Genomic DNA, 16,953 nt, shown 5'->3' with positions numbered 1-16,953 from the left:
GCAATTTGTCCTGAGTACGCTGATACCCCACATGTGGGGGTAAACCACTATTTGGGCGCATGGCAGAGCTCGGAAGGGAAGCAGCGCCATTTGACGTTTTGGGCTGGAATTGAGATCGGACACCATGTCGCGTTTGGAAAACTCCTGATGTACCAAAACAGTGGAACCCCCCCACAAATGACACCATTTTGGAAACTAGACCCCCTAAGGAACTTATCTAGATGTGTGGTGAGCACTTTGACCCCCCCAGTGCTTCACAGAAGTTTATAACACCCGGGCGTGAAAATAAAAAATTCGTATTTTTTCCACAAACATGATCTTTTAATCACCATTTTTTTATTTTCCCAAGGGTACCAGGAGAAATTGGACCCCAAAAGTTGTTGTCCAATTTGTCCTGAGTATGCCGATACCCCATATGTGGGAGAAAACTACTGTATGGGCACACGTCGGGGCTCGGAAGGGAAGTAGTGACGTTTTGGAATGCAGACTTTGATGGAATGGTCTGCGGGTGTCATGTTGCCTTTGGAGAGCCCCTAATGTACCTAAACAGTGGAAACCCCCCACAAATGACCCCATTTTGAAATCTAGACCCACTAAGGAACGTATCTAGATGTGAGGTGAGCACTTTGAACCCCCAAGGGCTTCACAGAAGTTTATAATGCCAGGGCATGAAAATAAAAAAATCGTATTTTTTCCACAAACATGATCAATTAGTCCCCAATTTTTTCATTTTCCCAAGGGTAACAGGAGAAATTGGACCCCAAAAGTTGTTGTCCAATTTGTCCTGAGTACGCTGACACCCCATATGTGGGAGAAAACTACTGTATGGACACACGTCGGGGCTCGGAAGGGAAGCAGTGACGTTTTGGAATGCAGACTTTGATGGAATGGTCTGCGGGTGTCATGTGCGTTTGGAGAGCCCCTGATGTACCTAAACTATTGAAACTCCCCACAAGTGACCTCATTTTGGACACTAGACCCCCCACGGAACTTATCTAGATGTGTGGTGAGCACTTTGAACCCCCAAGTGCTTCACAGAAGTTTATAACACTCGGACGTGAAAATAAAAAAATCATTTTTTTCCACAAAAATGATATTTTTGCCCCCAATTTTTTATTTTCCTAAGGGTAACAGGAGAAATTGGACCCCAAAAATTGTTTTGCAATTTGTCCTGAGTAGGCTGACACCCTACATGTGGGGGTAAAACACTGTTTGGGCGCATAGCAGAGCTTGGAAGGGAAGGAGCACCATTTGACTTTTTCAACTCAGAATTGGCTGGAATTGAGATCAGACGCCATGTTGCATTTGGAGAGCCCCTGATGTGCCCAAACAGTGGAAACCCCCAATTCTAACTCCAACCCGAACCCCAACACACCCCTAACCCTAATCTCAGCCCTAACCCTAATCCTAGCCCTAACCCTACCCCAACACACCCCTAGCCCTAATGGAAATAAATACATTTTTTTAATTTTATTATTTTTCCCTAACTAAGGGGGTGATAACGGGGGGTTTGATTTACTATTTATGGCGGTTTTTATTTTTGGCGGCTGTCGCACGCTAAAAGACGCTTTTTATTGTAAAAATAGTTTTTGCATCACCACATATTGAGAGCTATAATTTTTCCATATTTTGACCCACCGAGTCATGTGAGGTCTTATTTTTTGCGGGACAAGTTGATGTTTTTATTGGTACCATTTTCGGGCACGTGAAATTTTTTGATCGCTTTTTATTCCGATTTTTGGGACGCAGAATGAACAAAAACCAGCGTTTCATGAATTTCTTTTCGGGGGGGTTCCGCGTGCGGTAAAATTGATAAAGCGGTTTTATTCTTCGGGTCAGTACGGTTACAGCGATACCTCATTTAGGTCTTTTTTTATGTTTTTGTCGGTTTTATGCAATGAAAACTATTTTATATAAAAAATAATTATTTTTGCATCGCTTTATTCAGTGAGCTATAACTTTTATTTTTTCGCTGATGATGCTGTGTGGCGGCTCGTTTTTTGCGGGACAAGATGACGTTTTCAGCGGTACCATGGATATTTATATGCGTCTTTTTGATCGCGCGTTATTACACTTTTTGTTTGGCGGTATGATAATAAATCATTTTTTGCTTCGTTTTTTTTTATTTTTTAAGGGGTTCGCTAAAGGGGTTAACTAATGGGACAGTTTTATAGGGCGGGTCGTTACGGACACGGCGATACCTAATATGTGTACTTTTATTGTTTTTTTATTATTTCCAAAAAATGGATTTATTGGGGGAATATTTTTTTTTTTTTTTTTTTTTCTAATTTGGCGATTTTTTTTAAATTATTTTTACACTTTTTTTTATTTTTTTTTTTACTTTATTAAATAGTCCCAGGTGGGACATCACTGTCCTGTGACAGATCGCTGATCTGTCACATCACAGATCACTGTGACAGATCAGCGATCTGACACAGGCACTGCAGAAGGCTTCCTTATGCCTGCGCTTTGCAGGCACTGAGGAAGCCAGCTTCCGCAGGCCCCCGTCGCCATCTTGTCTTCGGGGGCCTGGAGGAAGGGAGTCCCCCGCAGCAGCGCTGCACATTGCGCTGCCGTGGGGGGCTCAGGGAAGCACGGAGGGAGCCCCCTCCCTGCCGATGCTTCCCTTTAACCCCCGGTACACCGCGATCGTGTTTGATCGCGGTGTGCAAGGGGTTAACGTGTCGGGGGCGGTCCGTGACCGCCCCTGACACATTGTGCCGGGTGTCAGCTGTGATAATCAGCTGACACCCGGCCGCGATCAGCGGCGCTCACCACGTGGGCGCCGCTGATCACGCCGACGTACTATCCCGTCCCCGGTCATAAGGGCCCGGGTACCGTGGACGGGATAGTACGTCGGATGGCAGGAAGGGGTTAATAATGTGTTCAAAGATCTTTCCTGGTATACAAGTCAGACTCACCGGCCTATAGTTCCCTGGGTCCACCTTCTTCCCCTATTTGAAGATAGGAACAACATTTGCTCTTCTCCAGTCTTCTGGGACTTCTGTTCTCCAAGAATTTTCAAAAATTATGGAGAGGGGTTCCAAAATTTCTTCTGCTATCTCCTTCAGTACTCTGGGGTGTAATTCATCTGGACCTGGAGACTTGAATTCATTTAGGTTAGCTAAGTGTTTCCTCACTATCTTTCTGTTTATAGATATCCTGGATTCTTCTATTCCCTTAATAGGACAGTGAAGAACAGTTGATGTTACATTTCCTTTTTGAGAGATAACAGATGCAAAATAGAAATTTAAAAGTTCGGTCTTCTCAACATCCGGTCTTACCATTTCATCATTTTCATCCTGTAAAAATCCTATAGCATCTTTGACTTTTCTTTTACTTTTGACATATCCCCAAAATCCTTTATTATTGCTTTTGACATCTCTTACAAGCCTCAATTCATTGTCAGCTTTAGATAATCTGATTTGTGCCCTGCAGGTTCTGCAGACAGCATTATATTCTTCTTTAGATATGCCTCCCTCTTTCCATTTTATAAACATTTCTTTCTTCCTTTTTAGCATGTGCTTAAGTTCTGTGTTCATCCATCCTGGTTTCCTTAAATGCTTCCTATTCTTCCCTCTGTTCGGAATTGTTAACAATTGTGCTTTGAGAATTTCATTTTTCAAGATTTCCCATCCTTCCTGGACATTTTTGTCCTTAAGGATATCCAGCCATTGGATCCCTCCAATTCTCTTTCTGAGTTCCTTAAAATCTGCCTTTCTGAAATCTAACCTTGACGTCTGAGTCTTCACAGGTCTTCCTCCTCTAGTTATCCAAAATTCTAAAATAGCATGGTCGCTACCTCCTAGGGTCCCAGCCACTTTTACCTCAACCATTTCCTCCCTGTTTATAAGGATTAGATCCAAGGTAGCAGTTCCCCTTGTTTTCTCCCCTACCTTTTGGAAGATAAAAGTTGTCAGCAAGAGAGGATAAGAATTTCCTTGACCTGTTAGTTTTGCCTGAGAGAGATTCCCAACAAATTTCAGGATAGTTGAAATCTCCCATGACAACTATGTCATATTTTTAGAAGAACTTGGCCATCTGATGCATAAAGAGTTCATCCATATCTTCAGCTTGCACAGGCGGCCTGTAGTAAATGCCTACAATGGTGTCCTTTCCATTGTTCTGTCCTTGTATTCTTACCCAAACAGTTTCCTCAGAACTCCCAGTCTCTGAAGCTTGGATCTCTGTGCAGTTATATGCGTTTCTAACATACAATGCGACACCCCCTCCTCCGTTTATCAAGTCTGTTTCTAGCAAATAAGTTGTATCCTTATAGCCTTGTATTCCAATCATGTGTATCGTCCCACCAAGTCTCAGTGATTCCAATAACATCATATTTCTTTTCCTGTGTTAGTAGTTCCAATTCGCCTTGTTTGTTGCCCATGCTTTGTGCATTAGTATAGAAACATTTTAGTTTGTGATTGGTTTCTCTTCCTCCAATATTTTTGTTATTTAGATTCTTTTGTCTCTGTTCTTCCTTTCCACTTCTAATAGCAGAGTTCTCAATAGCATTTGTCAGGTGTATGGCTTTTTCTGGTCTTTTGCTTCCCTTCCCACATTGTTCTAGTTTAAAGCTCTCCTTACAAGTATAGCAAGGCGACTTCCAAATACATGCTTTCCAGTCTTCGTAAGGTGCACCCCATCTCTAGCAAGTAGTCCATCGTATAGGTAATTCACTCCGTGATCCAGAAATTCAAATCCTTGCTGACGGCACCATCGACGTAGCCAGTTGTTCACCTGCAGAATCTTATTCCACCTCCTTGTTCCATGGCCATCCACTGGGAGGATGGAAGAGAAGACCACCTGCGCTCCCAGTTCTTTCACTTTCTTGCCTAAGTCTTCAAAGTCTCTGCAGATGGTTTCCAGGTCGTTTCTTGCGGTGTCATTTGTCCCCACATGTAGTAGCAGGAATGGGTAGTCATCTGTAGGTCTGAAGAGTCCTGATATCCTGTCAGACACATCTTTAATTTTTGCACCTGGAAGACAGCACATTTCTCTTGAAGTTATATCCGGTCTGCAGATAGCGGCCTCTGCTCCTCTCAACAGGGAATCCCCCATGACCACCACTCTCCGTTTCTTCTTCACAACATTTTTCTTTCTCCATCCGGGAGGACTCTGAAGGCGTACGAGGTTGCTGTTTGTGGGCAGAGTCTTATCCACCGGGGTCCTTGGCATCCAGGTGTCACAAATGCTGACAGGTATGTTGCAATTATGAGGCCACAAATGCAGGATGGAAGGATTTTCAGGAGCTCGACTAATCATTGTTGGCTGGATCCTCGATCTCAGACCTCCCATAGCCCCCCTGTTATTAATCCTGTACGTTCCCATTCCCACCATCACCATGCCCATTTCCCTGATCACTTCATCCAACGACTCGTCCACCATATTTATGCTAAAGACCTGCACCTTCCCCGAAGCAAATGTGTAGGAAACCACATTATTGTTTTCCATGGTATTTATGATACCCGTTAGTTTACACACTATGTTGACATCTACCCTCCAGGGGGAAAAGTTTGTTCCTAAAGGAGACCCGATCCTTTGTAATGGGAAATTTTTTTGAGGCCTTCCTCCACGTTTCTTGCAAGGGGGACTGTGGTGCGTGCAAATGTGGGCCAGGCCTTGCATTCACTTCACGGGCAAACTATCGCAGTAAAAAAAAAAAAAAAAGTAAAAATGAGAACTTTGGCTTCATGTGGCCATCCAGGACGTCGATTCCAAGGGTTATTGGGGTGCGTGTAACAGGCCCGGCATTCAATGCATAGGCAAACAGTAGGAGTGAGACACTTTCTTATTATGGGAACATTTTTTCAGGAGCCCCTCCTGGACCTCTCGTGAAAGGGGTATTGGGGTGCATCCTAATTTTTGGCAGCCCAGCCACTCACTGCATAGGCAATAACAGTATTGGAGACGCAATGGCCCTTTAAGATTAAATAATTAATGTTAACCAGGATTAGCTGCGGATTGGACGCTGCGTACAGCCACAGCGTCCAGATGTTACAGCATAGCGGATGGGATTCTAAGAAATCCCGTCTCCACTCTGCGTCCTAATACGCGGGTGACGGACCCACAAACCCGGACATGCGGCGCATCTTTATAGACCGCAGCACGTCTGTTTATCTGGTGGACACGCTATGGACAGGATGTGGTGATTGCGCATCTGTTCAATGAACACATCTAGAATCACCGCGCGTACAACAGGGGGAAGCGCTTTGGGCAGAGGGGGCTTCCATTGTATCCAAAGCGCCGGCAATCCTGACCATGGAAACATACCCTAAAAGTCCCTGATGTGTCTGCTGATGTGTCACACTCCACATGGCGGCTAGGGTGGGTAAATGTTACAATGACACTTACATTGGGCTCGGGGCTCCGGTCTCCATACACTTACATTGGGCTCGGGGCTCCGGTCTCCATACACTTACATTGGGCTCGGGGCTCCGGTCTCCATACACTTACATTGGGCTCGGGGCTCCGGTCTCCATACACTTACATTGGGCTCGGGGCTCCGGTCTCCATACACTTGCATTGGGCTCGGCGCTCCGGTCTCTCATACACTTACATTGGGCTCGGGGCTCCGGTCTCCATACACTTACATTGGGCTCGGGGCTGCAGTCTCTCATACACTTACATTGGGCTCGGGGCTCCTGTCTCTCATACACTTACATTGGGCTCGGGGCTCCGGTCTCCATACACTTACATTGGGCTCGGGGCTCCGGTCTCTCATACACTTACATTGGGCTCGGGGCTCCAGTCTCTCATACACTTACATTGGGCTCGGGGCTCCTGTCTCTCATACACTTACATTGGGCTCGGGGCTCCTGTCTCTCATACACTTACATTGGGCTCGGGGCTCCTGTCTCTCATACACTTACATTGGGCTCGGGGCTCCTGTCTCTCATACACTTACATTGGGCTCGGGGCTCCTGTCTCTCATACACTTACATTGGGCTCGGGGCTCCTGTCTCTCATACACTTACATTGGGCTCGGGGCTCCTGTCTCTCATACACTTACATTGGGCTCGGGGCTCCTGTCTCTCATACACTTACATTGGGCTCGGGGCTCCGGTCTCTCATACACTTACATTGGGCTCGGGGCTCCGGTCTCCATACACTTACATTGGGCTCGGGGCTCCAGTCTCCATACACTTACATTGGGCTCCGGTCTCTCATACACTTACATTGGGCTCGGGGCTCCTGTCTCTCATACACTTACATTGGGCTCGGGGCTCCAGTCTCCATACACTTACATTGGGCTCGGTGCTCCGGTCTCCATACACTTACATTGGGCTCGGGGCTCCAGTCTCCATACACTTACATTGGGCTCCGGTCTCTCATACATTTACATTGGGCTCGGGGCTCCTGTCTCTCATACACTTACATTGGGCTCGGTGCTCCGGTCTCCATACACTTACATTGGGCTCCGGTCTCCATACACTTACATTGGGCTCGGGGCTCCGGTCTCCATACACTTACATTGGGCTCGGGGCTCCGGTCTCTCATACACTTACATTGGGCTCGGTGCTCCGGTCTCCATACACTTACATTGGGCTCGGGGCTCCGGTCTCCATACACTTACATTGGGCTCCGGTCTCCATACACTTACATTGGGCTCCGGTCTCCATACACTTACATTGGGCTCGGGGCTCCTGTACATTTGGATTAAGCGCCTTTCGATCGTTCTTTGTTTGCCGCCATCACCGCGCTGACGTCACCCGCTTTTTCCCCGCCCCCTGTATCTTAGCTGCTCGCTGCTAATAAAGTTATTGACAGAGTACAGAGACGGCATCCAATCAGAGACCAGGGGCCGGCGGTCTCCACGGTGACGGCGCGGCCGCTCTAGTCTGAACAGGGCTCTCTATGGTGGCAGAGGCGGGAGCAGTAAGATGGCGGCCGGCGGCGCTGCTCCGCTGTGTATGGTGGTGCTGGGGATGGCCGGCTCCGGGAAGACGACGCTCGTGCAGGTCCGTGTGTGACGGGAACGGGGAGATGTCTGCATGGGGGCAGGATCCTGTCACTTTGTAAAGAATGGTCATGGGGGGCGCTCTCCGTCCTCTAATATCTTCTGTTTTCATCCTTAGAGATTGACGTCCTATTTACATGAGAAGAACAGACCCCCGTACATCATCAACCTGGACCCGGCTGTGCACGAGATCCCCTTCCCTGCCAACATAGGTACAAGACCTCCCCCCCCATAATGTGCGGTGTGTCCCCCCCTCCCCTATAATGTGCGGTGTGTCCCCCCCTCCCCTATAATGTGCGGTGTGTCCCCCCCTCCCCTATAATGTGCGGTGTGTCCCCCCCCCTATAATGTGCCCCTCCCCTATAATGTGCGGTGTGTCCCCCCCCCTCCCCTATAATGTGCGGTGTGTCCCCCCCCCTCCCCTATAATGTGCGGTGTGTCCCCCCTCCCCTATAATGTGCGGTGTGTCCCCCCTCCCCTATAATGTGCGGTGTGTCCCCCCCTCCCCTATAATGTGCGGTGTGTCCCCCCCTCCCCTATAATGTGCGGTGTGTCCCCCCCTCCCCTATAATGTGCGGTGTGTCCCCCCCCCCCCCTATAATGTGCGGTGTGTCCCCCCCTCCCCTATAATGTGCGGTGTGTACCCCCCCTCCCCTATAATGTGCGGTGTGTCCCCCCCTCCCCTATAATGTGCGGTGTGTCCCCCCCTCCCCTATAATGTGCGGTGTGTACCCCCCCTCCCCTATAATGTGCGGTGTGTACCCCCCCCCTATAATGTGCCCCTCCCCTATAATGTGCGGTGTGTCCCCCCCTCCCCTATAATGTGCGGTGTGTCCCCCCCTCCCCTATAATGTGCGGTGTGTCCCCCCCTCCCCTATAATGTGCGGTGTGTCCCCCCTCCCCTATAATGTGCGGTGTGTCCCCCCCTCCCCTATAATGTGCGGTGTGTCCCCCCCTCCCCTATAATGTGCGGTGTGTCCCCCCCTCCCCTATAATGTGCGGTGTGTCCCCCCCTCCCCTATAATGTGCGGTGTGTCCCCCCCTCCCCTATAATGTGCGGTGTGTACCCCCCCTCCCCTATAATGTGCGGTGTGTCCCCCCCTCCCCTATAATGTGCGGTGTGTCCCCCCCTCCCCTATAATGTGCGGTGTGTCCCCCCCTCCCCTATAATGTGCGGTGTGTACCCCCCCTCCCCTATAATGTGCGGTGTGTACCCCCCTCCCCTATAATGTGCCGTGTGTCCCCCCCCTCCCCTATAATGTGCCGTGTGTCCCCCCCCTCCCCTATAATGTGCCGTGTGTCCCCCCCCTCCCCTATAATGTGCCGTGTGTCCCCCCCCTCCCCTATAATGTGCGGTGTGTGTCCCCCCCCCCCCTATAATGTGCGGTGTGTACCCCCCCTCCCCTATAATGTGCCGTGTGTCCCCCCCCCTCCCCTATAATGTGCCGTGTGTCCCCCCCCTCCCCTATAATGTGCCGTGTGTCCCCCCCCTCCCCTATAATGTGCCGTGTGTGTCTCCCTCCCCTATAATGTGCCGTGTGTGTCTCCCTCCCCTATAATGTGCCGTGTGTGTCTCCCTCCCCTATAATGTGCCGTGTGTGTCCCCCCCCCTCCCCTATAATGTGCGGTGTGTGTCCCCCCCCCCCTCCCCTATAATGTGCGGTGTGTGTCCCCCCCCCTCCACTATAATGTGCGGTGTGTGTCCCCCCCCTCCCCTATAATGTGCGGTGTGTGTCCCCCCCCTCCCCTATAATGTGCGGTGTGTGTCCCCCCCCTCCCCTATAATGTGCGGTGTGTGTCCCCCCCCTCCCCTATAATGTGCGGTGTGTGTCCCCCCCCTCCCCTATAATGTGCGGTGTGTGTCCCCCCCCTCCCCTATAATGTGCGGTGTGTGTCCCCCCCCTCCCCTATAATGTGCGGTGTGTGTCCCCCCCCTCCCCTATAATGTGCGGTGTGTGTCCCCCCCCTCCCCTATAATGTGCGGTGTGTGTCCCCCCCCTCCCCTATAATGTGCGGTGTGTGTCCCCCCCCTCCCCTATAATGTGCGGTGTGTGTCCCCCCCCTCCCCTATAATGTGCGGTGTGTGTCCCCCCCCTCCCCTATAATGTGCGGTGTGTGTCCCCCCCCTCCCCTATAATGTGCGGTGTGTGTCCCCCCCCCTCCCCTATAATGTGCGGTGTGTGTCCCCCCCCCCCTCCCCTATAATGTGCGGTGTGTGTCCCCCCCCCTCCACTATAATGTGCGGTGTGTGTCCCCCCCCTCCCCTATAATGTGCGGTGTGTGTCCCCCCCTCCCCTATAATGTGCGGTGTGTGTCCCCCCCCTCCCCTATAATGTGCGGTGTGTGTCCCCCCCCTCCCCTATAATGTGCGGTGTGTGTCCCCCCCCTCCCCTATAATGTGCGGTGTGTGTCCCCCCCCTCCCCTATAATGTGCGGTGTGTGTCCCCCCCCTCCCCTATAATGTGCGGTGTGTGTCCCCCCCCTCCCCTATAATGTGCGGTGTGTGTCCCCCCCCTCCCCTATAATGTGCGGTGTGTGTCCCCCCCCTCCCCTATAATGTGCGGTGTGTGTCCCCCCCCCCCTCCCCTATAATGTGCGGTGTGTGTCCCCCCCCCTCCCCTATAATGTGCGGTGTGTGTCCCCCCCCCTCCCCTATAATGTGCGGTGTGTGTCCCCCCCCCCCCCCCCCCCCTCCCCTATAATGTGTGTGGTGTGTTCCCCTCCACAGATATTCGGGACACAGTTAAATACAAGGAGGTGATGAAGCAGTATCCTTCTCATAGGGGTGGACGTGTATCGCTGTGGGCTCTGCTCGGTTGCTGGGGGCGGCGTACCTGTATCGCCGTGGGCTCTGTCGCTTGGGGGGGTGTACCGGTATCGCCGTGTGCTTTGTCGCTTCGGGGCGTACCGGTATCGCCGTGGGCTTTGTCGCTGGGGGGAGTACCGGTATCGCCGTGGGTTTTGTCGCTGGGGGGGGTGTACCGGTATCGCCGTGGGTTTTGTCGCTGGGGGGGTGTACCGGTATCGCCATGGGTTTTGTCACTGGGGGCTGTATCGGTATCGCCGTGGGCTTTGTCGCTTCGGGGCGTACCGGTATCGCCGTGGGCTTTGTCGCTTCGGGGCGTACCGGTATCGCCGTGGGCTTTGTCGCTTCGGGGCGTACCGGTATCGCCGTGGGCTTTGTCACTGGGGGGCTGTATCGGTATCGCCGTGGGCTTTGCCTCTGGGGGACGTGTACCGGTATCGCCGTGGGCTTTGTCGCTGGGGGGTATACCGGTATCGCCATGGGCTTTGTCGCTGGGGGGGGGTGTACCGGTATCGCCATGGGCTTTGTCGCTGGGGGGGGTGTACCGGTATCGCCGTGGGCTTTGTCTGTGGGGGGAGTACCGGTATCGCCGTGGGCTTTGTCGCTTCGGGGCGTACCGATATCGCCGTGGGCTTTGTCGCTGGGGTGGTGTACCGATATCGCCGTGGGCTTTGTCACTGGGGGGTGTACCGGTTTCGCCGTGGGCTTTGTCACTGGGGGGTGTACCGGTTTCGCCGTGGGCTTTGTCGCTGGGGGCCGTACCGGTATCGCTGTGGGCTCGGCTGGTGGGCACTTTGATCTCTGCTTGTTGTCGGCGATCCTGAGCCCCACCATCAGATATGGACTTGGACCCAATGGCGGCATCGTCACATCCCTTAATCTGTTTGCCACGCGGTTTGATCAGGTGAGTGTTGGCACAGTCCTGTGGCCAGTGGCCGCCCCCGCGCCTCACTCACCTTCTTCCTTCCTCTGCAGGTGGTGAAGTTCATAGAGAAGAGGCAGGAGAACTGTCAGTAAGTATCTGCGGCCCTTCGCTGGTCAGTGGGGGTGAGCCAGACTGACTGTTCCTCTCGACCTCCACAGGTATGTCCTGATAGACACGCCGGGACAGATTGAGGTGTTCACATGGTCGGCCTCAGGGTCCATCATCACCGAGGCGCTGGTGAGTAGCGGAACGTGCGGTCCGCTACATCAATCAGTGCAGGAAGGTTGAGTCTCCTCCATCTTCTCACCGCAGGCGTCTTCCTTCCCATCGGTGGTGGTCTACGTCATGGACACGTCCCGCAGTACCAACCCTGTTACCTTCATGTCCAACATGCTGTATGCCTGCAGGTGGGTGACTGTCTGGAGGGAGGGGAGGGGGGGACAGTCCTGTGCCGCCAGCGTGACACGTCTTCTCTTACAGCATCATGTACAAGACCAAGCTGCCGTTCATCGTCGTCATGAACAAGGTGCGTCCAGGCCGAGGCCCCGACCACAAGGGCAGTGCAGACAGGAGTGATCGGAGGGCTCGGGCAATAATCCTCTCCTTTCCTGCAGACGGACATCATCGATCACAGCTTTGCCGTGGAGTGGATGCAGGATTTTGAGAGTTTCCAGGACGCTCTGAACCAGGAGACGTCGTACGTCAGTAATCTGACCCGCTCCATGAGCCTGGTCCTGGACGAGTTCTACAACGCCCTGCGGGTAACGTGTGCCCCATCTGCGGCCTCGCACCGCGTGTATCAGAACCCCCTCACACCACTCTCCTTTGTCTATAGGTGGTAGGGGTCTCTGCTGTGACCGGCGCTGGGATGGACGACTTCTTTGTGAAGGTCTCGGAGGCAGCAGAGGAGTATGAAAGGTGAGGAGGCGTCTGCAGTGAGGGAGGCGTCCATGCCCTGTGCCTTACTCATAACACACTCTTCTCCTCCATAGAGAGTTCCGGCCTGAGTATGAGCGCCTCCGCCAGGCTGCGGTGAGTCTTGGGAGCCTAAGAGCTGTCTGATCCACGGGGGGGGGGATGGTGCCTGATCCATGTAGAGGGGGGGATGGTGCCTGATCCATGTGGGGGGGGGAGTGGTGCCTGGTCCACATGTGTGGGAGATGGTAATGAATGGTTCCTGATCCACGTGTGTGGGGGAGGGGAATAAATGGTGCCTGATCCACATCGGGGGGGTAAATGGTTCCTGATCCATGTAGGAAAGTGGGGGGGGGGGGGGGAATGGTGCCTGATCCATGTAGGAAAGTGGGGGGGGGGGGGAATGGTGCCTGATCCATGTAGAGAGGTGGGGGGAATGGTTGGGGTGGGCAATTAATGGTGCCTTTTCCACGAAAGAGGGCAGGGGGTAGAGAAATGATAGAAAAAGCTTAACCAGCTCCCCCCAGCTAGGCATCACAGGAGGCACGGATCTGCAAGGAAACAATTGTAGAAATGAAGTGAGGGAATGATCCAGCTTGCAAACGTATTGGATTAAAAAGTATTAATAGATTCCATCATGAGTGTAGACACAGAGAAATGGTGCCTGATCCCACATGAGGGGGGTGAGTAGTGTCTGATCCACATGTGGGGGGAATGAATGGTGTCTGATCCACATGTGGTGGGGGGGAATGACTGGTGCCTGATCCCACATGTGGTGGGGGGGGGAATGACTGGTGCCTGATCCCACATGTGGTGGGGGGGAATGACTGGTGCCTGATCCCACATGTGGTGGGGGGGGGGGGAATGACTGGTGCCTGATCCCACATGTGGTGGGGGGGGGGGAATGACTGGTGCCGGATCCCACATGTGGTGGGGGGGAATGACTGGTGCCGGATCCCACATGTGGGGGGGGGGGGGAATGACTGGTGCCGGATCCCACATGTGGTGGGGGGGAATGACTGGTGCCGGATCCCACATGTGGTGGGGGGGAATGACTGGTGCCGGATCCCACATGTGGTGGGGGGGAATGACTGGTGCCGGATCCCACATGTGGTGGGGGGGAATGATTGGTGCCGGATCCCACATGTGGTGGGGGGGAATGACTGGTGCCGGATCCCACATGTGGTGGGGGGGAATGACTGGTGCCGGATCCCACATGTGGTGGGGGGGAATGACTGGTGCCGGATCCCACATGTGGTGAGGGGGAATGACTGGTGCCGGATCCCACATGTGGTGGGGGGGAATGACTGGTGCCGGATCCCACATGTGGTGGGGGGGAATGACTGGTGCCGGATCCCACATGTGGTGGGGGGGAAGAAATGTTTCCTGATCCATGTAGAGGGTGGGGGGCTGAAGGGGAGAGAGATGTCGGAGCCCTTAGATGGTATCCGATCCCAGTGTTGTCCTGGCCTACAGGAGGAGGAGAAGCAGATGGAGCAGCAGGAGCAGTTGGATCGGCTGCGTCGGGACATGGGATCTGTGCCTCTGGACCCAGGACTTCCATCAGGAGGTAGGAAATATGGAGGGGGCAGGTGACCGGTGTGACTGAGCTTTGAGGGGACATTGTGAGGTCGTGACTGATGCCTCGGCTCTCGGTAATCCTCAGGGTAATGGCTTTTCTCTCACTCTCAGGTCTGGGTGAAGCAGCTGCGGGGCCGTCAGATCTGATCCTCACTCGGGGGAACATGGAGGATGATGAAGAAGCGGAGGACAGCGACACAGATGACATTGATCACTCGGGTGAGAGGCCACATCTACTTCTGCTCTGGGGGGAGGAGGAGGATGGTCAGAGACCACTGCTTGTTCCGGGCTCCTCTTGGCAAAGGTCATTAGGGGGAGGAGGAGGATGCTGAAGTTCAGGAGTCGGGGTGGTCTTTACGAGATGGCTGTTGGGATGAGGTGACTGATGAAGTGAACGTGTCGGCCATAGGTGCTCCACTGTCACGTGTTGTGGAGGTGAAACTTGTTGCATATAACACCCAATCAGAGCGCAACTTTCAATTCATATGCTGCAGTTGAAAAGTCCTAGCTTTGCTGTGATTGGCTGCTGCGGCAGCTGCTCTTATGTCTCCACCTTTCCTATTGGCAGTGGCGGAGTCCAGACTGGAGGAGCCGGCCTTCCAGAGCTTCCTGCAGCAAACGCACAGCAAGTACCGGGAGAAGGTGACCAAGTGACGGACGAGGAGGAGCGCGGGCACGTGACCGGCAGAGTGCCGCCTCTCAGTGGGGGGGATGGGTCCTGTGCTGTGACCGGCCACCGTGGGGGGATGGGTCCTGTGCTGTGACCGGCCACCGTGGGGGGGATGGGTCCTGTCCTGTGACCAGTTCCCACTCTTCTGGGTGAAGTTTTATTTTTGGGTGTGATGTTGTATAATAGATCAGGTTTTGTTATTTATCGTCACGTTTCATCATTCAGAGGCAATATTGCTGCCGCCTGTCAGAGCGGTGCACCCGTCCGCGAAGGGTCCTGCCCCGCGTCCGTCCGGTCCCTGACACTGCAGCTCCTCCCCCGACCTCTGAGACGGCGTGCAGCTGTAATGGGAGCCCTGTACTATCTCCTACCTATACAGGACCCTGGGAAGTGCGCGCAGTCATGGTAGAGGCCCTCGGGCAGTAGCGGACTCCTCATTATACCCCACCTCCTTCTGTGCAGCCGCATCAAAGCAGACGTGCAAATGCGTGTGCATACAGAGCGATGGAGGCCGCTGGCGCACAGTCCAGAAGTGCGGTGAAATCCGGCCCTGGTCTTCTGTGTGGCTTCTTTGCTCGGGTCACTGCTGACGCTGCCCTGATGATTCTCCGGGTCATTCCCACCTCACAGACACCGGACAGGTCTTTTATCCAAGTGGTGAGAAAAAATTGCGCCATCTTCCAAGAGCCGTAGCGTCTCCATTTTTTGTGATGTTGGGTGAGGGATTATTTTTTGGGCGCCGAGCTGCTGACATTCTTAGTGATACAGATATGTTCTTTTGATCGTCCACTTTGCATTTTAATGCAATGTCGCGGCGACCAAAAAAACGTAATTCTGGTGTTTTGACTTTTTTTTTTTTTTTTTTCACTGCGCCGTTTAGCGATCAGGTTAATCCTTTTTTTATTGATAGATCGGGCGATTCTGAACGCGGCGATACCTAATCTGTGTATGCGTGATCTTTATTTTATTTTGAAAGGGGGGTGATCTGAACTTTCATATTTAAAACTTTTTTTTTTTTTTTTACTTTTGGCATGCTTCAATAGTCTCCATGGTAGCTCGGCACTGCTACATATAGGCGATGATCAGATCACCTGTATGTAGCAGAATACCTCACTTGCTGTGAGCGCCATCCACTGGGCCCACCCATCGGTGACCTGCGATCACGTCAGGGAGGTCACCAATGTGCAAATTTCCAGCACGTTAAATGCTGCTGTGGGAGATTGACAGCAGCATTTAACGGGTTAATAGCAACGGGTGGATCGAGATTCCACCCGTGGCTGTTCCGGGCACATGTCAGCTGACATGTGCCATAAAAGATGTGGGCTCACCGCCGGAGCCCACAGCCAAGGGGGAGACACAACATGCACCGTACTAGTACGGTGCAGGTCGCAAAAGGGTTAATGAGGACCTAAATTAAAGTGGGATGAAAGTACTAGATCCTGGCGCTGCTGCGACGAGCCTGAGCTGTTAGTGTATATGATGCCATTCCCGGCAGCTCTGCTCCCTCTTTCACCTGGTGTGTGAGATGCTTACACTGAATGCTGCTCCATGACACACAAAGGTTATTTTATTTTAAGGGTTAAAACTTCAGCTACGATGGAGAAGAATCGCAACAAAAATAAGACTTCAGTAGACCCTGCAAGACATCTGCACGAAAAGTGCAAATATGCTAAACAAATAAACCGTGGCCACATTGGGGAAAAAAAGTGCAATTGATAGAATGTTATAGTTGGTAGAGATCTCCAGGGTTCTTACATCAAACTAAATCATCCCAGTCAGATGTCTGTCCAGCCTCTGTGTGAAGACTTCCATTGAAGGAGAACTCTCCACTTCCCGTGGCAGCCTGTTCCACTCATTGATCACCCTCACTGTCAAGTTTTTTCTAATATCTAATCTGTGTCTCCTCCCATTCAGTTTCATCCCATTGCTTCTAGTCTTTCCTTGTGCAAATGAGAATAAAGTTGATCCTTCTACAATGTGACAGCCCTTGAGATATTTGTAGACAGCTATTAAGTCTCCTCTCAGTCTTCTCTTCTGCAAACTAAACATTCCCATATCCTGTAACCGTTCCTCATAAGACAGGGTTTACAGTCGGT

General features: G+C 52.3%; 2 protein-coding genes across 2 annotated transcripts in view; one reads left to right on the top strand and one right to left on the bottom strand.

Moving 5' to 3' along the window:
• The window catches only part of LOC141065362 (probable G-protein coupled receptor 139), a 51,846-nt gene extending 44,124 nt beyond the window's left edge, over nucleotides 1–7,722 (bottom strand). The window contains exon 1 of the mRNA XM_073557805.1: nucleotides 7,631–7,722. The gene's annotated coding sequence lies outside the window, so the exon portion shown is untranslated. The remainder of the gene's footprint in view (nucleotides 1–7,630) is intronic.
• Nucleotides 7,723–7,777: 55 nt separating this feature from the next.
• Nucleotides 7,778–15,062, top strand: GPN1 (GPN-loop GTPase 1). Its single transcript, XM_073557804.1, has 14 exons — nucleotides 7,778–7,961; nucleotides 8,079–8,172; nucleotides 10,689–10,728; nucleotides 11,604–11,670; nucleotides 11,742–11,779; nucleotides 11,850–11,928; nucleotides 12,004–12,098; nucleotides 12,172–12,217; nucleotides 12,306–12,452; nucleotides 12,527–12,609; nucleotides 12,684–12,723; nucleotides 14,083–14,176; nucleotides 14,299–14,406; nucleotides 14,756–15,062. The coding sequence occupies exons 1-14, from the start codon at nucleotides 7,884–7,886 to the stop codon at nucleotides 14,839–14,841; spliced, it is 1,095 nt and encodes a 364-aa protein (XP_073413905.1). The 5' UTR covers nucleotides 7,778–7,883; the 3' UTR covers nucleotides 14,842–15,062.
• Nucleotides 15,063–16,953: the final 1,891 nt, after the last annotated feature.

This window comes from Dendrobates tinctorius, unplaced genomic scaffold (assembly GCF_039654945.1).
Source record: "Dendrobates tinctorius isolate UK_male_01 unplaced genomic scaffold, ASM3965494v1 ptg000251l, whole genome shotgun sequence".
Lineage (NCBI taxonomy): Eukaryota > Metazoa > Chordata > Amphibia > Anura > Dendrobatidae > Dendrobates > Dendrobates tinctorius.
Note: the sequence above shows the minus strand (reverse complement) of the source record. Positions and strands in the feature narration are given on the sequence as shown.

Excerpts from the sequence above, each read along its gene's own strand:
- GPN1 (XM_073557804.1), top strand. The coding sequence starts at position 7,884 with ATGGCGGCCGGCGGCGCTGCTCCGCTGTGTATGGTGGTGCTGGGGATG. Across the intron at positions 10,729-11,603 it reads TACAAGGAGGTGATGAAGCA|ATATGGACTTGGACCCAATG; the intron begins GTATCCTTCTCA and ends CCCCACCATCAG. Across the intron at positions 14,407-14,755 it reads AGATGACATTGATCACTCGG|TGGCGGAGTCCAGACTGGAG; the intron begins GTGAGAGGCCAC and ends TCCTATTGGCAG.